Genomic DNA, 25,936 nt, shown 5'->3' with positions numbered 1-25,936 from the left:
GCGCTATGGGTTAAACCACAGAGCCTAGGACTTGCCGATAAGAAGGTCGGCGGTTCGAGGCCCCGTGATGGGGTGAGCTCCTGTTGTTCAGTCCCTGCTCCTGCCCACCTAGCAGTTAGGAAGCACATCAAAGTGCAAGTAGATAAATAGGTACCGCTCCGGCGGGAAGGTAAACGGCGTTTCCGTGCGCTGCTCTGGTTCGCCAGAAGTGGCTTAGTCATGCTGGCCACATGACCCGGAAGCTGTACACCGGCTCCCTCGGCCAATAAAGCGAGATGAGCGCCGCAACCCCAGAATCGTCCATGACTGGACCCAAAGGTCAGGGGTCCTTTTACCTTTACCTTTTACTGCAGCCCACACCTGCACATGCTTGCATTTGTGTATGGGGACCAACTTCTGTCTTTTCCTGTTCATACCAGGAGGCATTCCTCTTTTTGCGGGGGGGGGGGGGGGCGGTCACTGCTTTCTAATCTGTCGATTCTATTGCACCCCTAAAACACCTAAAATGCACTTTGTTTTCACAAAACCAAAAATGTGCAAAGACCAGTGGCGTAGCGTGGGGGGTGCAGGGGGCGCCGGCCGCACCGGGCGCAACATCGGGGGGGGCACGCTCGCCGCCTCCGGAGTCGCCGAAGAGCCTCGGGCGCAGGCTGTAGCAGAGCCCCATGTCTCGCGGAACTGACGAGCTGTGCGCACGTCTGGGCTGAAGGCGTCCGGCAGGCAGCGGCTCTCAGCGCTCGCCATGGTCCCCGCGCGTCGGAGCCACAGAGGGCGCGTCAGGCAGCCCCTCCTCACAGCCCCCCCGCCGCTGCTGTTGCAGCTGCTGGGCCATGTTGCATTTTCCTCGCCTCTCTGCCCTCCTCCTCCTCCGGGCAAGCGGGGTCGTTTGGGTGGCAGCGCCAGCGGCAACTCGCCTCAGATCACCTGACACGGACCCGCCGCCGCCGCCGTGGCTACCTTACCGTAAATACCCCAGCCCAGGCAGCAGCAAGAAGAAGCTGGCAGCGGCGGCAGGTTAGGGGTTAGGGGCGCAAATTACTTGCCTTGCCCTGGGTTAGGGGGCGCAAATTACTTGCCTTGCCCCGGGTTGGGGGGCGCAAATTACTTGCTGACAACCCACGCTACGCCGCTGGCAAAGACACCCAGCCAGGTAATTGTAAATGTGCTTGTGCAGTGTGTGAGGGGAATGGCCATATCTCAGATACGTCCCAGGTCCAATCCCTCTCCAAGGAGGACACTGCGGCTTCCAGCCACTGGTATTCAGAAGCGCTGCTGCTTATGACGCTTGAAGTAGAATTTAGCCTCCATCAGTCATGGTTAGTAGTCATTGGCAGAGCATCCTCTGGCACAGAGCACCCTGGTTTATTGCAGATGCATGAAGGGCAAAACTGTCAAGGTTCGGCTCCAGGGTCCGGCTTTCAGTCTCGAGGATTCACACTAGGAAAGATTCACTGCGCATTCTCTGGGATTAGGGGTTAAATCCTAGTTTCTGGTGCTGAGCCATGGGTCAGATCAAGCTCGGTCCGTAAACCTCAACGCAATGAGAAATCGGGTAATCTGGTGAGGAGCGCCCACTCCGCGGAACGCCCGCGCCCCAGCCAATCAGAAGTTGCCCGCTCACAATCGGATTCCGCATTGTGCGCGGAACTCTCCGCGGGTCGCGTTCTAGTAAGCGAGGCGCTTCTGCTGCAAGCGGAGGGGGAGGCGGGCGAAAGCAGGGGACGCCGACGCTGGCCTCATTTTCTGCCCTTTGGAAGATCAGCATTTTGCCTTTCGTTGGCCGGCCTCTCTGAAAGGAAGGTAGAGGAGTCCGCCGTCGCGCAAGTTGCGCGGCGGTTAGAAGAAGACGCTTGCGAGATCCTGTCCCGCAGAAGAAGGGAGGCAGCGCTGCGGCTGGTGCCCGGAGGAAAGTGAGACTTCTACTTAGCCCAGGCTCCGTTATTTCCCTTCCTTCTCTCCCTGTGCTGTCCAAATAATTGTTGTCAATCACATCTGAGCCCTCTTTCCCCATCAAGCCTCTCCTAATTTCCCCCCCTATTTATGTGATCGATATTCACGGTTCTTTCAAAAGCATCATAACTAAGGTCCCTGCCCTCAGAAGTTTACAGTTTCTATGCTGCAAAATAAGCAGGCGGGAGGGTGGATCCAAGGGGTCAGTGCAGTTGAAATGGGAGACGCATTTATTATTATTATTATTATTATTATTATTATTATTATTAATTTACAGGTATTGCATTTACTGTATATCCCACTTTTTTCTTCCAGGAGCTCAGGGTGGCATACATGGTTCTCCCCCTCCTCATTTTTTTTTATTAAAAAAATAAATTTATTTGTTTTATTAAAAAAATAAATTTGTTTGATTTTTCAGATTAAAGTTTTATAATCGCATATCTCTCTGCTGGACTTCCCTCCTCCCCTTTGTGGGTCCTATTGTTAATCATATCCTCCTGCATCTTTTATGATAATCCAAATCTTTTGCATCTCCTTTATGTCCAAAATTCACCATTAAACTACAAATGTTATTCCAACCCTACTAACAATTATTTATTTATTTCTATACCGCTTTGCATTTTTAATAAAAATCTCAAAGCGGTTTACAGCATATTAAACCTCTTCATTAGGGCTGGTGAGTCTGGGCCTCGCCCCCTAGGCTAGGTGGATTTTAGCTATTTACAATGGTTTTTAGGATAAATTTGAATTTTCCCCATCCCTAATTAAGATTTTGGTCTTCCTGATTTCTGGTTCTTCCGGTCATTTTAGCCCTTTTTGTGATAATCCGTCCACTTCATCTGCCATTCTTCTCCCCCTCCTCATTTAATCCCCACATAAACTCTGTGAAGTAGGTTAGGCTGAGAGGCAGGGACTGAACCACCCTCCCCCAGATCATCAAGTGAGCTTCATGGCTCAAGTGGGGGAATTTGAACCCTGGTTTCCCCCCAGGTCCTATCCCAAGACTCTAACCACTGCACCACACTGGCATGAGACTCCAATGGTGCTTGGAAGTGTGTGGTCAGTACCTGATGAGTTCAGGTGTAAACAGACTAAATGACACCCCCCACCCCACTCCGCCCTCACCTGCTCCCAAATTCTGGGCTTGGCAAACGTCAGTCAACCTTGCAACTCCTTCATGCCAAGACCTAACGAAATGTCTAGACCGACCCGCTTGGAATAGGTTGGTTTCCATAGAAATGGCAAGAAGGTGGTTTGTGCCCCCACCAGTATGTGCTCTCTTGTCATTTCTATGGAAACCCAAGTCCTGAATGGGTTGGACAAAGCTGAGCCATCTGTTGCACCCCCTCATTATAGAAGGAGAACAAGCTCTGTGATGCCATCAAGAAAATGTTCTCCCATTAAGCCGGGAGAGCCATCTGGGGTGATTTCGCCTTAAGGGAAGCAGAGGAAAGGGGGTAAGGACCAAATTTGCCAGTACGATGGAGCAATTGCTGGTGGGGTCTCGCTTCCGAGTGCACATTTGCTGTTCTTTTCAGGGCACGGGTCTTCCTTCAAGAAACATATTACCTTCGTTTTGCTTGACGGAGGCGACTGACATCAACAGGAGAGAGAATGAAGGCATTGACTAAAATGGCGACTGGAACTACCCTGGTAACTCTTAGACTGCTCTGGAATGACTCTTGAAGACATCTTGTGTTTAATTACAGGGCACATTTATTGATGGGCCCAGGTTGTCACCAACATCTTACACTATATTGAAAAGATGACATTGGTACCAGTGGGTTTTTTTCTCTTTTACTGAGGCCGTTTCCACGTGTGGGTTTTGTTTTGTTTTTACTCATAATTGCTGGTCTGGGCTGTGGTTACATGCCTGACACACAATTTCAGATCAGGCAACTTCAGGTTCTAACTCTTAAATGGATTGGTTGCTGTGGGATGCAGGGCCTTTTTTGTCGTAGCCCCAGAGCTCTGAAACTCTCTTCCGAAGGATGTCAGCTGGTCTCCCTCTCTGACAGCAGAAAAAGATGGTTTTGTTTCCTCCCCCCTGAGTTCTCCACTGGTATCTCCACTGTTGCTGCTGCTGTTTTAAAACTGCCCAAATAAGAAGATGCTTTCTTTCTCTGCTGGGATTTTGGAAGCTGGGGCCAGGGGACCAGACGCTTGTGGGATTCCCAGTAGGGTAGGGCACCTGCTATGCTTCAGCCCCATCAAATGGCTTTTGTTGGTGGGAGATATATAGGAATCATCATCATCATCATCATAATTTATTATTTATACCCCACCAATCTGGCTGGGCTTCCCCAGCCACTCTGGGTGGCTTCCAATAAAACACTAAAATACAATAACCTATTAAACATTCAAAGCTTCCCTAAACAGGGCTGCCTTCAGATGTCTTCTAAAAGTTTGGTAGTTATTTTTCTCTTTGACATCTGGTGGAAAGGCGTTCCACAGGATGGGTGCCACTGCCAAGAAGGCCCTCTGCCTGGTTCCCTGCAACCTCGCTTCTCGCAGGGAGGCAACCGCCAGAAGGCCCTCGGCACTGGACCTCAGTGTCTGGGCAGAACGATGGAGGTGGAGATGCTCCTTCAGGTATACTGGACAGAGGCCATTTAGGGCTTTAAAGGTCAGCACCAACACTTTGAATTGTGCTCGGAAATGTACTGGGAGCCAGTGTAGGTCTTTCAAGACGGGTGTTATATGGTCCCGGCGACCACTCCCAGTCACCGGTCTAGCTGCCGCATTCTGTATTAGTTGTAGTTTCCGGGTCACCTTCAAAGGTAGCCCCACGTAGAGCGCATTGCAGTAGTCCAAGTAGAAGATAACTAGAGCATGCACCACTCTGGCAAGACAGTCTGCGGGCAGGTAGGGTCTCAGCCTGCGTACCAGATGGAGCTGATAAACAGCTGCCCTAGACACAGAATTGACCTGTGCCACCATGGACAGGGAGGTTTGAGCCTTTTGAGCTTAAAACAGACCCCACTCCCCTCTCTTTGCCCCTTCCCTCCTGATCTGCCCTGATCCGCAGCGCCGGAAACAATCCCGCTCCAGGAGCGAGAACTCTGACTACACCGAGAAGGAGAAAGAGATGATGGCCGAGATTGAGCTGAGGAAGCTACAGCAACAGTTTCGGATCATGGTGGAGAATAGGAAGTCTTTTGGGATCAAGACTCAACGGCAGTTGTTCCAGCAGGAGTAAGTGGGGCAGAGTTTTGCAAGGGGGTGGACATATGAAGGGACGGCCACAGGGACCAGAGGTGGGGAAGCTCAGGCACAGGGGCCAAATGCGGCCCCCGGGTCTCCCTGTTTGGCCCTCGGAACTATCCCCATGAGTATAGCCCTTGCTTTTCAAAGGCAAAGGTGCCAAATCCATGTGTTTTTTTGCCCCTGACCCCCACCTGTCCTGGCTCCCATCTGATGAAGGACATGGAATTACATCACGGTTTCTGCCAGAAGCTTTAATGACCACTGCAGATGCGCTATTAACAAAAAAATAAAATAAAAAATCTCTCCTATAGAAAAACTACAGAAACGTTAGGTAAAGGTAAAGGGACCCCTGAGCATTAGGTCCAGTCGTAACCGACTCTGGGGTTGCGACGCTCATCTCGCTCTATAGGCCGAGGGAGCTGGCATAGAGCTTCCGGGTCATGTGGCCAGCATGACTAAGCCGCTTCTGGCGAACCAGAGCAGTGCACAGAAACGCCGTTTACCTTCTCGCCAGAGTGGTACCTATTTATCTACTTGCACTTTGACATGCTTTCGAACTGCTAGGTTGGCAGGAGCAGGGACCGAGCAACGGGAGCTCACCCTGTTGTGGGGATTCGAACCACCGACCTTCTGATTGGCAAGTCCCAGGCTCTGTGGTTTAACCCACAGCGCCACCTGCGTCCGACTACGGAAACATTAAGACATTTTTAAAATATCCTAAAGAAAAAGCAATCTCAGCACAGTGGCGGCTCATTTTCCCAGCAACTCCTTGGGAACTCGCCTCCCTCTTTCCCATAGTGCACATTCCTTAACCACCATTCTGCACCTGTTCTGTTTGGGGCTGAAGGAAGGTCTGTGGTACATATTGCCATGTTGACTTAGATCAATATCACCAGCCCCAGACCCCTTTTCCGGACCAGACCCCCTCTTTCAGATGCCCACTGGCATTAAGACGATAGCCTCCCACTATGGATTGGTTCCAGCGTCCATTATTTGAGGCGCACTGTTCCTGTACATGGAGGCTCTGCTTTCATTCCCGATGGCCACTGGCTGCCACTGTTTATGGATCCACCCCATCTCCTTTTAAAGCCATGTAGGTGAACCCCATCCCCCTTGCACATACGTCCCGTTGTGCGGAGAATGCACAGCTCAGTTGTGGGCCTCCATTGGTGCGTCTGTGCAGTGTTTGATGTGAGGATGCACACTCAACCTCTTTCCCTCCTTTGCTGCAGGAGGCAAATCCACGCCTTGAAACAAGAGCACGACGAGATCAATTTACTTCTGAGCCTCACCAAGTCACCTCGGAACCTTTTCATCGACGACCGCAACTGCATGGAGCTTAAATTCCTTTTGCAGACCAAGGATGAATACGACGCCCTCATCAGAGCCACCAAGGCCTTGATCTCGGAATTGGATGACAAGGTACATGGTGGGAAATGTCCAGAGGGGTGTGAGGTCTGGACCAGTCGTGACCGACTCTGGGGTTGCAGTGCTCATTTCACTTTATTGGCCGAGGCAGCCAGCGTACAGCTTCCGGGTCATGTGGCCAGCATGACTAAGCCACTTCTGGCAAACCAGAGCAGCGCACGAAAATGCCGTTTACCTTCCCGCCAGAGCGGTACCTATTTATCTACTTGCACTTTGACATGCCAGAAGCAGTTTACAGAGCCAGAGTCGGTCACGACTGGACCTAATGGTCAGGGGTCCCTTCACCTTTACCTTAAATTGGATTTAGAACAGTAAGAAAAGAGAATAAGATAGTTAATAGTTGGAAATAATTTTAGATTAAGAATGATATTGGAGAGCTGTTACATGCAGGTAGAATGAAATTCAGAAGGGAGGGATCTGACGAAGTCAATTAACAATGTAAGAGAAATTGGGTTTTTAAGGGATATGTGTTTAAATTTCCATCATTTTGTGTTTTTCTCGTTTAGTACTGTATTGTGTTTTCTTTTGTGTGTTTTCTTTTCTTTTTTCTATGTTATATTTATTGTACGTAATTGTGGAAATTGTTTTTAAAAAAATAAAAACAGATCGGAACAGCAGCAGCAACATTTGATGTGTCTGTATAGACTTATCTAAACAGAAATATTGGCTGGGGGAAGGCTCCAAAAAGTGGATGTCTATGGGGCAAAGCGACCTCACAGGTAAACTGGTCCTGAGCTATTCATATAAAGGTCTTTATGGATCTCTTTTGTTTCAGATAGCAGAACTGGAGAACAAAATTAAGAAACAGAAAATGCTTGTCATCAAAATGAGGCAGGAGTATGATGGCAGGTGGCTGCAGAAGCAGATTCAGCTGTTGGACAACCGACTCAATCATGTGAGCTGTGGCCCCCCCCCCACCTCCGCCGGTCCAGACCCCCCTCCTGAGTCCCACACCTTCTGCCTCTGCTGAGAACCAGAGTCTGCCTCCTCGGGGAGGTGGCAATGAAATAATCTCACCCCCTGCGAAAAACCAACATTATAAACCCAGTTAAAAGCAGAGGGAACTGTTTATATTCTGCTCCCAAGCTTCAGGGGAGCATCCTGCAAAACACACACACACACACACACACACACACACACACACACACTGTGCTGGTCCTGTGGGTTACCCGAGAGGCGAGGTCCAAGTCCGGTCCGAGGTCAAAGGTGCATGTGGAGGCAGTCCGTAGTAGCTGAATCAGGGTGCAGAGCAGGGAGTCGGGTGAAGTCAGGAACAGGCTTGCAAGCAGGGAGCCAGGGTGGGACAGGAGCTCAGGCAGAAAAGCAGGCCAGGGTTCAGGCAGGAACTGACAACCAACAATGTTGCTCCTGCAACTTGGGACTGGGGCTGGCCGGCTTTTATCTGCCCCGAGGCATAGGGCGGCCCCGATCCTCTGGTGACTCGCCTCTCCTGGCCTGGAGGCGAGCACTCCTCCTGCGGGAACTTAGTTCCCTCCGCCTCTCTGCCCTGAGCCTCTGCAGCACAGGAGAGGCTGGAGGGTTACTGGACCCAGAGGCAACCTCAGCTTCCTCTCACGGGGCTGAGAGTGGAGCACCTGCAGGCAAAGGGTCCTCCATCACCTCAGGAGCCAGAGCAGACTCAGCTGATGCCTGCACCTGAGGACCCAGCACAGGTGAGGACCCTTCAGGCTCATGCCCCAGCCCCGGCTCAGCTGGTTCTGGAGGCGGGGAATCCTGTGCAGGCTGGGATCCCTCAGGTTCAGCATCCGAGTCCGAATCCTAGGCCATCACACACACACAAGGGAAGGACCAGCAGACTTGCGGGGACCCCACGTTTTGTAGAAGGACCCATTTATTTATTTTTAAGGGGGGGGGAATCCCCAGAAGATCTCAGTGGCACAGGATGCTGAGATTGGAGAGAAAAACCGTGTGGGAGGGATGGGGGACCTCAGACTCAGGGGCCAAATGTGGCCCTCCAAGGTCCTCTCTGGCCCTCATGTCTCCCCCCAAGCCACATTCCCTCTCTGCAGGTCACAACTCTCGCTACCTCTGCTCCACATCTTCCTGGGATGTGCCCTCAAATTCCAGCCAAAGTAAACGTATTAAAAAACAACACCCGATCTAAAATCATGACTATTCCTCTAGACGGCAAAGACTTATGCTGAGGTGGTTCAGCAAATCTTTGCAGGAAGAAGGTTTTGCAGTTTAGGACAGTAATAATAATAATAATTTATTATTTATACCCCACCCATCTGGCTGGGTTTCCCAAACTCTGGGCAGCTTCCAACAAAACACTAAAATACAATAACCTATTAAACATTAAAAGCATCCCTGAACAGGGCTGCCTTCAGATGACTTCTAAACGTCTGGTAGTTATTTTTCTCTTTGACATCTGGTGGGAGGGCGTTCCACGGGACGGGTGCCACTACTGAGAAGGCCCTCTGCCTGGTTCCCTGTAACTTGGCTTTTTGCAGCGAGGGAAGGCTCTCGGCGCTGGATCTCAGCGTCCGGGCAGAACGATGGAGGTGGAGACGCTCCTTCAGGTATACTGGACAGAGGCCCTTTAGGGCTTTAAAGGTCAGCACCAACACTTTGAATTGTGCTCGGAAACATACTGGGAGTCAGTGTAGGTCTTTCAAGACCGGTGTTATATGGTCTCGGCGGCTGCTCCCAGTCACCAGTCTAGCTGCTGCATTCTGTTTTTTTTTTGTTTTTTTTAAATAATTTTTATTAACTGGCCAATCACATCAAATTAAATCACATCATATAAATTCCAAATTACAAAGCCAAATTTTTAAATTTTGTTGGGGGAACCCATACTTCAAGATCCAAAGGGGAATTCAGATCATCTTCTTATTACTGCGTTAATGTCCAAATCAGTCCCAATCAGTCCAAACAAAGTTCATAATTCTATCCAGTCTTATCTTGGTGTTGCCACATCATATCTTGTTCGTATAATTTCTCTTTCTCCTTTACGATCTCTTCTGTTAGTCTCCTTAAGCCGATAGCAAGTGTAATAATCCTGTGTGGATTTCCCGTTCCTCCACTAAGTCCTCCACAGCTTAAGTCCTTAATTTCTGACTCATTAGGGGAGGGGGATTCTTGTTAAGTCACATAAAAAGGTAGAGGCAGGTTTCCTCCCCCCCCCCCCAGTCATTACCGTATCTTGACGTTCTTCTCGTAGCTGCTGCATTCTGGATTAGTTGTAGTTTCTGGGTCACCTTCAAAGGTAGCCCCACATAGATAGCATTGCAGTAGTCCAAGCAAGAGATAACCAGAGCACGCACCACTCTGGTGAGACAGTCTGTGGGCAGGTAGAGTCTTAGCCTGCGTACCAGATGGAGCTGATAAACAGCTGCCCTAGACACAGAATTGACCTGCACCTCCATGGACAGCTGTGAGTCCAGAATGACTCCCAGGCTGCGCGCCTGGTCCTTCAGGGGCACAGTTACCCCATTCAGGACCAGGGAGTCCTCCACACCCACCCACCCCCTGTCCCCCCAAAACAGTATTTTGGATTCAACCCCTTCCTCATTTTGCTCTTTCCAGGTCACGGTTTATTTTGACACCATCCTGATTACCAATGCCAAACTCCGCGAGGAGATAGAGAACCTCCAGTGCCGGAAGTCTGTCTTCGATACCATCTACTCCCGGCTTCACAAACAGCTAGAGCAGCAGAGGAAGACGATGGACTTGTCTATTGAGCAATCGACGCAAGCCTATGAGCAAAGGTGAGAGCAGCCGGTCCCAGGTTCAAATCCCACCAGGATCAAATCCTGGGATCCGTCCCGCCCCCCACCCGAAACCTCGTAGAGATGCTACCAGTTGTTGTTGCTATTTAGTTGTTTAGTCATGTCCGCCTCTTCGTGACCCCATGGACCAGAGCACGCCAGGCACTCCTGTCTTTCACTGCCTCCCGCAGTTTGATCAAACTCATGTTTGTATCTTCGAGAACACTGTCCAACCACCTCGTCCTCTGTCGTCCCCTTCTCCTTGTGCCCTCCATCTTTCCCAACATCAGGGTCTGTTCCAGAGAGTCTTCTCTTCTCATGAGGTGGCCAAAGTCTTGGAGCCTCAGCTTCAGGATCTGTCCTTCCAGTGAGCACTCAGGGCTGATTTCCTTCAGAATGGAGAGGTCTGATCTTCTTGCAGTCCATGGGACTCTCAAGAGTCTCCTCCAGCACCAGAATTCAAAAACCAGTCAATGTAGACAGCACTGAACCAGATGGGTCAGTAGTGTGACTGTTAAAGGCAGCACCCTGTGTTCCTGTCCTATTTCTGAACATGCATTTTCCTGCACTGCAGTGGGTTGGACTAGATGACCTTTGGGGACCCCTTTGTGATTCTATGATTTCCCCGTCACCACCACTTCTGCCCGCTTCTAGGGTGGAGGCCCTTGCCAGGATCTCTGCGATGAAGGAGCGGCGCTACAAGGACATTGCGCAGTTCAACATTGAGTTTCGGGAGCTGGAGCGGATCTACAACCACGAGACCAAGCTGAAGGCTTTCATGCTCATCAAGTTGGTTGACCGCTCAGAATTTGAGGAGCAGGCCAAAAAGGAAGAAGGTACCATGCGTTGTTGTAAACAAAAATCTGCCCTTTCCTCCCCTTATGGGGTATCCAAGAGCCCATATAGAGTCCTTACATAGGTTCCCTATTGGTAGGAGAAAATAACAGAGGCCAACCAGAGAATATTGAGAAGCGAAGCAGCTAGTAAGCCTGATCTTTATTGATCTGTTGCAACAGGGTCCTCACTCACCACACGCAGGAGGGAGGAGGAACCCAGAACAATGGCGCGCAAGCCCTTCTAAAGACTTTTGAAATTGCCCACCCTGTAGCTCAAGACCACCCCAAAAAACATCATACATACATCACAGAAGGAGGCGGTCTACAACAGAAATCCTGTTTGCCAGGATACCTGTTAATGGTCACTGATTGCTTTACCTGGGCACCCTGGCCATTCTTTTGTGATGGTTAATACTTTTAGTTCCTGAATCCAGGTCATGGGCTCACCTTACACAAATACGTCCTTCAGACAAGATTTGTAAGCAAAAAGACAAAGGGAAGGTTTTCCCCATTTCCTCCCTCCTTGCAGATAAATATATTGAGGTCTATTTGGGAGAGTCAAAATGGCTTCAGGATTGCTCTCCTGTACTATTTCAGACACGTGGTTTATATACTTGTGTGTGTGTTTGCCTTGTACATTTATAAACATTTGTTTTATATTTGGGACTTTAGAATTCTTGCAATAATATGCTTTGAATTTATGCTTTAAAGTTATGATTTAAAGGATTGCTGAAGACACTCCTGTATTTATGAAAGGAATAGATTTTAAAGTTTCTGCTGTTAGGGTCTGCTTTGTACATTTTAGCCAGTTGCTCAGCCTCTGGGCCCCTGAATGTGTGAAGCAGAACACACTTGCTGCTGAAAGCGAGAGGACGGATCCTGTGGGTGGTATTCAGTCCCGGTGCAGTCATGAAACTGGCTCATATCCCGGCCTGTTTGATTGCTTGACACCACAGCTTCCATGACTTTAAATTTCAGCTCTTTAATGGCTGCCTTTTAGTGGGTTGAGCAATTGATGATAATAATAAAAAATTATTTACCGTATTTTTTGCTCTATAAGACACACCAGACCACAAGACACACCTAGTTTTTGGAGGAGGAAAACAAGAAAAAAAATATTCTGAATCTCAGAAGCCAGAACAGCAAGAGGGATCACTGCGCAGTGAAAGCAGCAATCCCTCTTGCTGTTCTGGCTTCTGGGATAGCTGCGCAGCCTGCATTCGCTCCATAAGACACACACACATACATTTCCCTTTACTTTTTAGGAGGGAAAAAGTGAGTCTTATAGAGCAAAAAATATGGTATATCCCGCCCTCCCCAGCCAAAGCCGGGCTCAGAGCGGCCAACAACAGTAAAATAATACAGCATTCTAAAATCAATTCATTATAAAATCAGTTCAAATCAAATTAATGGCAACCATTGGGCTAGAGTTCTCTGAGGATTACCAAAGGAGGGGGTCATACTGTGCCTTGGCCAAAGGCCTGGTGGAACAGCTCTGTCTTGCAGGCCCTGCGGAAAGTTGTCAAGTCCCGCAGGGCCCTAGTCTCTTGTGATATGACAGAGCGTTCCACCAGATCGGGGCCACGGCCGAAAAAGCCCTGGCTCTGGCTGAGGCCAGCCTAACCTCCCTGTGGCCCGGGACCTCCAAGATGTTTTTGTTTGAAGACCGTAAGGTTCTCTGTGGGACATACCAGGAGAGGCAGTCCCGTAGGTACAAGGGTCCTAGGCTATATAACCGCTTTAAAAGTTAAAACCAGGACCTTAAACCTGATCCTGTACTCCACCAGGAGCCAGTGCAGCTGGTATAGCACTGGGTGAATGTGATCCTGCAGTGATGTTTTTTCATGAGTGTTGTGAGTCCATGGGAGTGAGTTAACCAGCTTGAGGCCCGAGTCTCCTGCAATTCTTGGGGTCCTGGATTCAACAAGGGTCGAAATCGAATGGAGGATTCTGCTGTTGAGTTAGCCAGGCAAAGGGCATAAGAACCACCTAAGCATGGTCCTTTGTATAACGAAGGAAGTAGCTTTGTGCCAGAGGGCAAATGGGTGGGTCCCCTCCTTCACCTGGCTGGTCTGTGTGATCTGAGCCAGAAAAGGCAGAAGCCAGAGAGTGAGAGCCATGCTTGATTTCTGTTTAAATCCAGGACTGTGGCTATGGGAGAAGCAAGACCTTCTTTGGGTGTTAATGCTATGAACTCCTCTATCTTAGGCTCAGGTTGTATATACGTGTAAATAAACCATATATCACCATAGTCTCTGCTGTCCCACATTCTGCAAGGAAACACGAACCTGCCAGGAATGAGCCAGCTCCCAGTGAAGGTTTGCAGCCAACTGCAGAAAGCAGCCAGGAACAGTGAGACTTAGATGTTCGGCAGGGGAGAGCCGGCAGTGGCAGACTGCTGCTTTTCCTGACCTTGATGGGCAGTAGCTGAGAGCAGGCTGGAACACAGCCAAAGCTCGTAGGAAGCACAAAAAGGCACGAAGAGTCTCAGAGGCAGCCTCTCAGACCAGGGAGAGGGTGGACCTGATCCACTCAGTCCAAAGAGTTGGTGAATGGGAGGGCTGCTAGACAGGAAGCAAAACAAGAGACATGAGAGTCGTAAGTTCAATATCTTCTGTAGATCCCGGAAGAAATCTTCAGAAGGGTCATCTTGAGTAATGATGCCAGAGGCTTTGTTAGAGCCGTCCAGAGTTATTTTTTATGTCTTGGCAATAAATCCTCCTTTTTAATTATCTACGCTTACTGTGTTATCAACCTGGGATCCTGGACTCCTGGGTAAGTGCCTGGAACCCCCTGGAGCCTTGCACCCCTCAGAGACTGAGGTGGCAAGAGACAATTTTATGAACCCTCCCCCTTGAATCCCTTCCAGCTCTCAAGGCCAAGAAGCGAGCCAAGACCAAGGGGGAGAGCTTTGAGAGTTACGAGGTTGCCTACATGCGACTGCTGAAGCTGACGGAAAACGGGGACATTGACCTGCTGGTGGAGGATTTCATTGAGAAGGAGGAGAAGAACTTTGCCTACTTCAGCTATGTCACTGAACTGAACAATGACATGGAGAGGCTGCAGAAAAGGATCGAAGACATCCAGGTCTCCTCTCTGCCCTCCCCACCCTTCCTGCGCCCCTCACTTGTCCCTGGTCTTCTGGCCCTGGCTCCCCAGGCTGGGCTCTGGGCTGCTGATCCTGCTGCAAGTGGGCTGTGTTTTGTTTTTGTTTTTTTAAATAATTTTTATTAACTGGCCAATCACATCAAATTAAATCACATCATATAAATTCCAAATTACAAAGCCAAATTTTTAAATTTTGTTGGGGGAACCCATACTTCAAGATCCAAAGGGGGATTCAAATCATCTTTTTATTGCTGCGTTAATGTCCAAATCAGTCCCAATCAGTCCAAACAAAGTTCATAATTCTATCCAGTCTTATCTTGGTGTTGCCACATCATATCTTGTTCATATAATTTTTCTTTTTCCTTTACGATCTCTTCTGTTAGTCTCCTTAAGCCGATAGCAAGTGTAATATTCCTGTGTGGATTTCCCGTTCCTCCACTAAGTCCAGATGGTTTCCATATATCTCCTTCGCAGATAACATCACTCTTTCCATCGTAAATTTTGGCATTTGTCGCTCTTAAGTCCCACCGAGAAGTTGATTCACGATATGTAAACAACTCTATTTCTCTCTTTCTCCTCCTCCCAGACCCAAGAGCTCCAACAATGCCTCACAAAATGGCGACGACATTTTTACTGACTGCGTCACTCCAAAACTCTTAGCTTCCCAGCTTCATCTTGAAACATTGCTTTGGATCGAAAGTTTATCTCCACACAGCCTTAAATCCACAGCTTAAGTCCTTAATTTCTGACTCATTAGGGGAGGGGATTCTTGTTAAATCACATAGAAAAGGGAAAGGCAGGTTTTTTCCCCCCTCCCCCCTCAGTCATTTATCATACCATATCTTGACGTATCTTCTCGTATTTTATTGTTGTCCTGTTATCAGAGATCTCTTCTGTCAGCAGTCTTTACTCCCCTTTTTCCTTGATGTATGTGCAATTAATCTCGTCCAAATTGTTTCTTTTAAAGATCATTGCAACCAGTGGCGCGAATCAGGGACGGCGTCAAGGAGTGCCGAAAATCCCACAGGAGGGCTTTTTGCCTAGTGCCCCCACCCCCACAAATTCGGGGGTGGTATAGGGCACAGCAGGCAAGGGCCGTCCCCACCACAATCCTGGTGGGGTTAAGGAGGCTAATAACCCCCATCATAGCCTCCCAATTACCTCGTGTGGGTCGGAGAGATGTTATTGTCAGCCATCTTCCGATGCGCCACCTAGTGGCCCCCCAAGTGGGCTGTGTTTTGATCGAGCAATCATGAATAGCTTGACCACAGCTGTCCATGCCCTGGCGACCACACAGTGCTGCAATGCCCTTGGCTTGGTATGGAGGCTGCAGCTGGCGCAGAACATGGCAGTCAGATGCCCACCAGCATGCAACACATTGCTCGGGGGATCTGGCACTGCCTGCCAGTTTGCTACCAGGCCACGGTCAAGGTGCTGGTACTGCCATCTAAGGCCCTGCGCAGCTCAGAACCAGGTTGCTTAATAATAATAATAATAATAATAATAATAATAATAATAATTTATTATTTATACCCTGTCCATCTGGCTGAGTTTGTTAAAAACAATACAGCATTAAATATTAAAAACTTCCCTAAACAGGGCTGCCTTCAGATGTCTTTTAAAAAGAAGATAGCTGCTTATTTCCTTCACGTCTGAATGGAGGGCGTTCCACAGGGCGGGCGCCACTACCGAGAAGGCCCTCTGTCTGGTTCCCTGTAACCTCACTTCCCGCAATGAGGGAACCGCCAGAAGGCCCTCAGAGCTGGACCTCAGTGTCCGGCTGAACGATGAGGGTGGAGACGCTCCTTCAGGTATACTGGGCCGAGGCCGTTTAGGGCTTTCAAGGTCAGCACCAACACTTTGAATTGTGCTTAGAAACGTACTGGGAGCCAATGCATATCTCTCAGGACCAGTGTTATGTGGTCCCGGCGGCCGCTCCCAGTCACCATCCTTGTACAGTCATACCTCGGGTTACAGACGCTTCAGGTTTTTTTCTGGACGCGCCGAAACCCAGAAGTACTGTAACAGGTTACTTACGGGTTTTGGCGGTCACGCATGCACAGAAGTGCTAAATTGCGCTTTGCGCATGTGCAGAAGCGCCAAATCGCAACCTGCGTGTGCGCAGACACGGCCCTGCGGGTTGCGAATGTGCCTCCTGCACGGTTCACGTTCGCAAACCAAGTGTCCACTGTACTTCCCAGAAGCAGTCAAGGACATTTTTGTTCTAACAGGTTTTCCCAGCTAGATAAGAGGGCCTACAAGTCTCTACTTGTTAGGGTTTTCGTTTTGCTTTAAGCCAGTGTTTCCCAGACTTGGGTCGCCAGCTGTTTTCGGACTACAACTCCTATCATCCCTAGGAAGCAGGTCAGGGATGATGGGAGTTGTAGTCTTAAAAACACCTGGAGACCTAAATTTGGGAAACACTGTTTTAAACGTACTTTTTTGTGTGTCTTTAAGTGTTTTTAACTATTTTATGTGTAAATTGCCTTGAGATGGTGGCTTGGGAGGTGATTAAGAAATCAGTTGCAATAATAATAAAATAAAGAATGTGCTTGAGAGAAACATTTCAGGAGCCAAAATTGACTCATTGCTGCCACCATGTAGCCAATGAAGGGACTACAAGATGGCTAAACCTCTCTATCACCACCAACTACTCTTTTGGTTGGGAGTTGGACCATAGCTGTCAACGTTTCCCTTTTTTAAAGGGAAATTCCCTTATTCCGATTAGGATTCCTCGCAAGAAAAGGGAAAAGTTGACAGCTATGAGTTGGACCAAACCACTTGATGTATGCTCTCAAAATGCTTTTACCAACACCCACCCATGAATCCTGGAATGCGTACCAGATTCCTTCTAAAAAGGAGCCTGCAACATTGACAGCTACAGGAACAAAAACAGAATTCTCTGATTAATCCATCCATTAAAATATTTTATCTTGTTATTTCCATTTGCTTATACATATTCATGCAAAGGATGAAAGGGAAAAAAATAAAACAAATAAATAAAAACTATAAGCATGCAAAGGAGTAAAATATTTTACTCTGATTAATCACCAGCTATGCTATATTATCATCAATACCCATGGAAATTAATGGACCTACAGTCCTTAATAATTATACAGCCTAGGCAGTGGGCACCAACTTTTTTGTGCCCCTGCGTGCTTAAGTGGATATCTATTGGCAACAGAAGGTTTCTTCTTTCAAGACTAGCATTGCACTCAGGTGGCACATAATTCCAACTTTTCTTTACCTATCAATTTTCACATTTTATGTGATCTTTCAGACAAAGTGTGCTGTAAGGTGCATTATACAAATGTGACACTAGATGGCGATGGTGAGCTGTGGCAAATTCAATATATTTTTCAAAACGTTTCTTTAAAAAAGCACTTTCACAATTTTTTTAATATGTGCCTAGATTCCACCCTACTTCTAGAAATCCAGCACAGCTGGAGCGACACCCACAGAATAAAGGGAGGAGCTACATATGTTGCTCCACCCACTTTTGCCCCTGGCCCCACCCACCAGCTGCATGTGGGCTCCCGGAAACTCAGCAATGAGAAAATATGGCCCTTGCAATTTTGGTGGGAAAGGTTCCCCACTCTCAGCCTGAGCCCCTTTGTGCACTTCTGTGTTCTGTAGAATGAAATCAGCAAGCTGAAATCCGAGCACAAGAAGGCGGAAGACATCATTCACGGCAACATGAAAGAAGTGGAGGTAAATGGGGCACATGTGGGGCTAACCTGGGGGGTCCCGTCGCTGTGGGGAAAGGCTGCAACGTTTGGGACTTTCGAGTCCCATAGCTCAGAGGCAGCGTGTCCCGGGTTCAATGCCCAGTGGCATCCCCGGGAGGGGTTGAGAGCTGCTGTCAGTCAACACAGACAGTGCCAGATTTACATATAAGCTAAACAAGCTATAGCTTAGCACCCCTCTTTCTTGGGGGCCTGGGGCGCAGATGGCGCTGTGGGTTAAACCACAGAACCTAGGACTTGCTGATCAGAAAGTCGGCAGTTTGAATCCCCGCGATGGGGTGAGCTCCCGTTGCTCGGTCCCTGCTCCTGCCAACCTAGCAGTTCGAAAGCACGTCAAAGTACAAGTAGATAAATAGGTACTGCTCTGGCGGGAAGGTAAATGGCATTTCCGTGCGCTGCTCTGGTTTGCCAGAAGCGGCTTTGTCATGCTGGCCACATGACACGGAAGCTGTATGCCGGCTCCCTTGGCCAATAAAGCGAGATGAGCGCTGCAACCCCAGAGTCGGCCACAACTGGACCTAATGGTCGGGGTCCCTTTACCTTTACACCCGACCGTTAGGTCCAGTTGCGGACGACTCTGGGGTTGCGGGCTCATCTCACTCTAATAGGCCAAGGGAGCCAGCGTTTGTTCGCAGACAGCTTCCGGGTCATGTGGCCAGCATGACTAAGCCGCTTCTGGAGAACCAGAGCAGCCCATGGAAATGCTGTTTACTTTCCCACCGGAGTGGTACCTATTTATCTACTTGCACTTGACGTGCTTTCGAACTGCTGGTTGGCAGGAGCAGCGACCGAACAACGGGAGCTCAACCTTAAAAGGGAACAGGCATGACTGTTGTTGTCACATGCCTGTTTACTTCCAACACAGTCTAGGAACTTCCATTTGTATATAGCTTTTGTATTGCTGCTGTTTTGCTGGACACGAAGGGAAGTAGACATGTTTTTTCCTTTGTTCCTGCTGCTGAATAAAATGCTGCAATATACTGCTTACACATGGCTCTGTCCGCTTCTTCTGCTGTGAGAAGATTTACACATTCTGCTGATAGAGTGTGCACGGGTCTCTAAACGTATCTGAGGCTCATGTCGCTGATTGATGCTGTTCCAAGGGAGACCGGTGATCGTCCAGCTGCCGGCCAGTGGCTGGAGCCAGCTGGGGGCCTGCCTAATGCCCCTGTCTCCACGGCAGTATCCCAATAGCCCTGATGTTATGTACTGAGTTGAATTAGATCTAAAAGGCAGCAGTCTGATTGGTCCTAGAACAATAGGGTCCAGAATGCAGCAGTCTGATTGGTCCGCAGGAGCCACCCAATCCAGCTCCAGGTGGAAGTGAATGGGCAACCTGATTGGCCTACAGGTGAATCCCAGAATTAGCCAATCACGTGGGGCCCATTGTGTAAATAATGTATATAAAGCAGACATTCTGGGGGAACTTCCATTCCTCCTCACCGCTATGAGCTGAATAAAGAGCATGAAGTCCACTCTCGTCTCTGAGTATATTTCACCTGACCACCTCTCCTTTGGTCCGCAGGATAAGCTGCAGAAGACCACGGAAGATGCCAACCTGTACGAGTACAAGCTGAAAGAGAACAGCAAAATCCTGGACCAGTTGAAGCAGGCGGTGGACTTCCTGTTCAAGGAAACCGGCTGCGATGCCACCAAGATCAGGGAGCACCTGGGCGAGACGGGGGAGATCACAGATCAGAACCTGATGCAGTATTTCAGTGAGTGACGGGGCCCTGTTGTTGTTGTTGTTGTGTTGTTGTTTAGTCGTTTAGTCGTGTCCGACTCTTCGTGACCCCCTGGACCAGAGCACACCAAGCACTCCTGTCTTCCACTGCCTCCCACAGTTTGGTCAAACTCATGCTGGTAGCTTCGAGAACACTGTCCAACCATCTTGTCCTCTGTCGTCCCCTTCTCCTTGTGCCCTCCATCTTTCCCAATATCAGGGTCTTCTCCAGGGAGTCTTCTCTTCTCATGAGGTGAGTATTGGAGCCTCAGCTTCAGGATCTGTCCTTGCAGTGAGCACTCAGGGTTGATTTCCTTAAGAATGGAGAGGTTTCATCTTCTTGCAGTCCATGGGACTCTCAAGAGTCTCCTCCAGCACCATAATTCAAAAGCATCAATTCTTCGGCGATCAGCCTTCTTTATGGTCCAGCTCTCACTTTCATACATCACTACTGGGAAAACCATAGCTTTAACTATGCGGACCTTTGTTGGCAAGGTAATGTCTCTGCTTTTTAAGATGCTGTCTAGGTTTGTCATTGCTTTTCTCCCAAGAAGCAGTCTTTTAATTCCATGACTGCTGTCACCATCTGCAGTGATCATGGAGCCCAAGAAGGTAAAATCTCTCACTGCCTCCATTTCTTCCCCTTCTATTTGCTATGAGGTGATGGGCCCAGTGGCCATGATCTTCGTTTTTTTGATGTTGCGCTTCAGACCATATTTAGACTATATCCAGACCATATCCAGACGGGGCCCTAGACTGGTCCCATCTCTTGGGTTACTTCTGCAATGGACCCAGATGCACACCGGACACCAAAAAGCATCACGGGGCTGGCAACCCCTCTGCAGGGTTTCAGGCACAGGATCTTTCCCTGGAGATGCCACTAGGATTTGAACCTGGGACCATCTGCCTGCAAGGGAGGCACTGTGCCACTGAGCTATGGCCATATCCCTGCAAATCTCCATTGGGCAAGAACAACCCACGTTGCTGGAATCCATTGCCCAGTAGCTCCAGCAGGCAGCATGGTTGGTTGCTAGAAATGATGGGAGTTTTAGTCTAGCAAGATGTTTGAAGCTCTGTCTTCTTGGGGAGCAAGGAGCTCTCTGCATTCTGTTTCTGGAGGGCTCAAGATGCTCTTGCAAGATCTTGCAGGGCTGTTGGGAATATCCCAGACCTGGTGCTTGGAGAGGGCCTTGCTTCCCAAGAAAGGTGGAGAGCTTAAAAGGTTTTTATGGACCAGGAAACCCATCCCAAAAAGAGCATTTAAGCTCTCTGCCTTGCTTGCATTTAATTTGTGAGATTTCAGCCCTTCAAGCAGCCTTCAACCATGTATGGTTAGAATGGCACAAGTTAAATGTGTGTTAAGTTAAATGCGTTACAGGTAGGTAGCCGTGTTGGTCTGCCGTAGTCGAAACAAAATAAAATAAATAAAATAACAAAAAATTTCCTACCAGTAGCACCTTAGAGACCAACTAAGTTAGTTATTGGTATGAGCTTTTGTGTGCATGCAATGCATGTTAAGTAATCTTACAATTGCCACATTGGCCTCAGTGTTTCCCCAAATTCCGACTGCGAAAAGTTAAAGTGTGGCTTATATTTGCGACCTTATGGTATGCAGCCAGGAGCAGCGAGGAAGGGAGCAACTTATATTGGGGTATTTTTTATTTCTTCTTCTCCCCCCCCCCCCATCAATTTTAAAGGTGCTGCTTGTATTCGGGTGCGGCTTATATTTGGGGCAATACGGTACAATCATAATAGTGGATGCATTGCAAGAAGCAATGCAGATCTGTTTGTGTTGCCTTTCAGCTCGAACTACTTTTCCCTGTGCACGGGCGCGGGCAACTTAAGCTGCGTTTTCTGTGAAGTCCCATTGTACAAAACTGAGCTTGCATGCCATTCTCTTTGAAACTGAAGCACCTTGTGATTTTCAGTGCTCCTACATGCTTAGCTTTGGGAAAGACAGTGCTTAAAAAGACCCCCTTGCATGCAGATTCAGTAGCTCCAGGACACAGGTGACTGTGGAAACTGTGGGATGTGATCCATGAGAGGCAGTCAAGTACAACATTCCTTGTAATGCTACAGAAGACATGCGAGGGAATATTTGGTTCAGCCAGTCGAAACTTCCTGGCCAGAGCATCCTTCCTTTTGCATGTGATAGAAGGTGGATGTGACCTAACCTGTCCAGGTGACGAAAGGACGAGTCACGCAGCACACCTCTCTCTTTTTGACTTCCTTCTTATTTTGACCAGCTTCTAGGTAGGACTGCTCTGCAAGCTCTCAGCTAGCAGAAGCACTGGGATTATTCCCCCATATGGGGTAGATCCACATGTACATATTTGTAACTAAGTCTGCCTTCAGGGATCCAACTGTGAACTGATGTAAGTAAACTTCTTTTGTTGACTTTGAATAAGATTGCCGTGTCTTTATTCTTTTAAAAGGGATTCAAGGGAACTTACCAGGAACGTACAATTCAATCTGAGACAGGTTGAATTGTATAATAGTGAGAGGCTCACACGAGCCTGCAACCAGCTATCTGCTGTGCATGTGAAAAGGGGGAATGTAATTCTGCTACATAAAGGAACTTGCTAGTGCAAGTTAGGAGGGATATTAATAAACAGTATATCCTCTCCTGCCACCCTGAACATTCCCACAGAAACAGCAAGGGTTCTTTGACCCCTGGCGACCTCCAGCCAATACGCCACTGCTCCTGAAGTACACCACTTGTCTCCTCCCTGCAGGCATTGTGGAGAAGAAAAGCAACGACCTCTTGCTGATCGAATCTTTCCTACGTTACAAGGAGCTGGAGGGGGAGCTGGACTCAGTCCCTATGCTGAACCCCTTTTTGGGCGGCTCCGCCTTCCTGAAGAAACTGGAGACCATTAAGATTGCGCCACCTTCTCTCAGTGTTGATCCCTTCGCAGAGACGCTGGAGCCCTGTAAGTAACTGTGGCTCTGATGCAGAGGACAGTGAGGCAAAATGTTTCTAGATACTCTCAATATATGCAGGCCTGCAGCTAGGGGTAAAACGAGGCTTTATTTCATGTGGGTCAAAGACCCAGTTTGGTACTACCACCACCCCATGCATTTGTGTAACACACACACACATACAGAGGCTGGCAGTCTCACTGGTGCCCCTCTGGAGGCTTCACCTGGGGCAAAAAACCTGGCTAGGTCCCCCATAGCTACGACTCTGCCCTCAGCTTACATGTGATTTACTTGCACAATTCCAGCTCTGCAGGGGGTGGTAGGTGGGAAAACAAACAATAATAATAATAATAATTTTTTATTTATACCCCACCCATCTGGCTGGCTCCCAACAGAATATTAAAAATAGAATCAAACATTAAAAACTTCCCTAAACAGGGCTGCCTTCAGATGTCTTCTACAAGTCAGGTGGTTGTTTATTTCCTTGACATCTGATGGGAGGGCGTTCCACAGGGCGGGCGCCGCTACCGAGAAGGCCCTCTGCCTGGTTCCCTGCAACCTCGCTTCTCGCAGGGAGGGAACTGCCGGAAGGCCCTCGGAGATGGACCTTGGTGTTTGGGCTGAACAATGGGGGTGGAGACGCTCCTTCAGGTATACTGGGCTGAGGCTGTTTAGCGCTTTAAAGGTCAGCACCAACACTTTGAATTGTGCTTGGAAAACGTACTGAGAGCCAATGTAGGTCTTTCAGGACCGGATTATATGGTCTCGGGGACCGCTCCCAGTCATCAGTCTCGCTGCCGCATTCTGGATTAGTTGCAGTTTCTGGGTCACCTTCAAAGGTAGCCCGACATAGAGCACATTGCAGTAGTCCAAGCAGGAGATAACTAGAGCATGCACCACTCTGGCATGACAGTCTGCGGGCAGGTAGAGTCTTAGCCTCCGTACCAGAAGGAGCTGGTAAACAGCTGCCCTGGATACAGAATTAACCTGCACTTCCATGGACAGCTGTGAGTCCAAAATGACTCCCAGACTGTGCACCTGGTCCTTCAGGGGCACAGTTGCCCTATTCAGGACCAGGGAGCCCTCCACACTCGCCCTCCTCCTGTCCCCCCAAAACAGTACTTCTGTCTTGTCCGGATTCAACCTCAATCTGTTAGCCGCCATCCATCTTCCGACTGCCTACAGACACTCACACAGGGCCTTCACCACCTTCACTGATTCTGATTTGAAAGAGAGGTAGAGCTGGGTATCATCTGCATACTGATGAACATCCAGCCTAACCCTCCTGATGATCTCTCCCAGTGGCTTCATATAGATGTTAAAAAGCATGGGGTAGAGGACGGAACCCTGAGACACCCCACAAGTGAGGGCCCAGGGTTCTGAACACTCATCCTCCATCACCACTTTCTGGACATGGTCCAGGAGGAAGGAGTGGAACCACTTCCAGCTCCCAGCTCCTCTAGATGGTCCAGAAGTATGTTATGGTTGATGGTATCAAAGGCCACTAAGAGATCCAGCAGAACTAGGAAACAGCTTTCACCTTCGTCCCTAGCCCACTGGGGATCATCGGCCAGCGCAACCAAGCAAACAAATGCAGAACTGGGTAGGGGAGAATGGACAGTGGGAAGGGGCCATCCAAGATCTCACGTGACCATCCCAGAACCCTGTGAGCAAGGAGCTTAAAAAGCTCTTTCTTTGCGGGGGTTTCCCATTACTGAAAGAGTTTTCAAGCCCTCCATTTTGTTTACTGGGCTCTGGGAAGAAGAAGAAGAGTTTGGATTTGATATCCCGCCTTTCCCTCCCCTTCAGGAGTCTCAAAGCGGCTAACATTCTCCTTTCCCTTCCTCCCCCACAACAAACACTCTGTGAGGTGAGTGGGGCTGAGAGACTTCAAAGAAGAGTGACTAGCCCAAGGTCACCCAGCAGCTGCATGTGGAAGAGCGGGGACGCGAACCCAGTTCCCCAGATTACAAGTCCACTGCTCTCAACCACTATGATATGATACGATATCTTTATTGTCATTGTCCCTTGCGGAACAATGAAATTGAAAAACTACATAAAACTACATAAAAACTACATAAAACTACCACAAAACTACATAAAACTACATAAAACATTCAAAAACCCCTAAAAAAACTCTAAAACCCCATTTTAAAATACACTATACTACAGAGACCCCTTATGCTGCGTTTAGAACCAGAATTGCATTAGCGTAGAAACTGTTTTTCAGACGGCTAATCCTGGCCTTTATAACCCTATACCTTCTTCCAGAAGGCAGAAGCTGAAAGAGATCATTTCCGGGGTGTGTACTATCATGTGCTATCTCTGCCACTTTCTTATGGCACCTGGCAGCATAGATTTGATCTAAGGTGGGAAGAGTGCACCCAATAATTCTCTCTGCAGTCTTTACAACCCTGGATAGCATTGTGTTTTCCCTGGCCGTGCAGCTCCCAAACCACACGCACAGACCATAAGTTAGTACGCTCTCCACAGTGCAATCGTAGAATGCCATCAACAGGTCCTTTGTTGACACCACACTGGCTCTCTGGGAGGCTCGTGTGGCATCCCACAGCCTTCCAGAAGCCTTCCAGAGTCTGGTGAGGAAGGGATAGTCTCCATGGACAGGGAATGATGCTTCTGAACACCAGCGCATCTCCTACTGCCACCTGGCCTCCACTGCCACCAGTCCTGTTTAGCAAAGGGGGAACTGAAATGCTAGTGAGAGGTTGGCCAACCAGCAGATCATTTTCTGATCTTTTCCAAGGAAGACCCAAGTTTATGACAAGCTGAGCAAGGGGACGAGGGGGTCTTACTGGTCATCTGAAGCACGCTTGATCCTGGGCGGAGGGTGAGGAGGAGCAGGTGGCCAGGCTCAAATTCGGTTTGTTGCAAGCTGTGATTAAAAACCAAGGCTAATGTTGTGGATTCCACCTCTAAGCTGCAACCCCTTGAATTTCCCAACAGTGGAGGGTCCTCTGGACCACAGCACCCTGCGGGCCATGATCCTGGAGAACCTGGAGAGGGAGAAGATGAAATCGATTAAAACCTCGGTGGAGAGAATGGAGACCAGCCGAGAAAAGAAGAAGTATTCCACCATACCCTAAGAGGAGGCAGGCAGGCACCCCAGCTAGGAAGCCCAGGGATTCTCAGCCCAGTCATAGACTATGTATGTCTGTTTGTATATATATATATATTTATATTTTAAAAAATACAAAATGGGATGGAGTACCAAAATGGGCTCTCTTTTGTAAACATAAAAGGTTATTAATAAAGGACACAATTTGA

At 48.7% G+C, this 25,936-nt stretch overlaps 1 protein-coding gene across 1 annotated transcript; it reads left to right on the top strand.

Annotated features, from left to right (window-relative positions):
- The first annotated feature begins 1,681 nt into the window (after nucleotides 1-1,681).
- Nucleotides 1,682-25,936, top strand: CCDC63 (coiled-coil domain containing 63). Its single transcript, XM_079987512.1, has 12 exons — nucleotides 1,682-1,910; nucleotides 3,489-3,603; nucleotides 4,979-5,145; nucleotides 6,390-6,579; nucleotides 7,361-7,480; nucleotides 10,135-10,316; nucleotides 10,971-11,152; nucleotides 14,022-14,239; nucleotides 17,897-17,971; nucleotides 19,532-19,724; nucleotides 22,465-22,662; nucleotides 25,616-25,936. Exons 2-12 carry the CDS (start codon nucleotides 3,565-3,567, stop codon nucleotides 25,753-25,755), a joined length of 1,704 nt encoding a protein of 567 aa, XP_079843638.1. The 5' UTR covers nucleotides 1,682-1,910; nucleotides 3,489-3,564; the 3' UTR covers nucleotides 25,756-25,936.

The sequence above is a fragment of the Podarcis cretensis genome (assembly GCF_951804945.1).
Source record: "Podarcis cretensis genome assembly, chromosome: 8".
Lineage (NCBI taxonomy): Eukaryota > Metazoa > Chordata > Lepidosauria > Squamata > Lacertidae > Podarcis > Podarcis cretensis.
The sequence above is the reverse complement of the archived record's forward strand: the minus strand, read 5'-3'. Positions and strand labels throughout refer to the sequence as shown.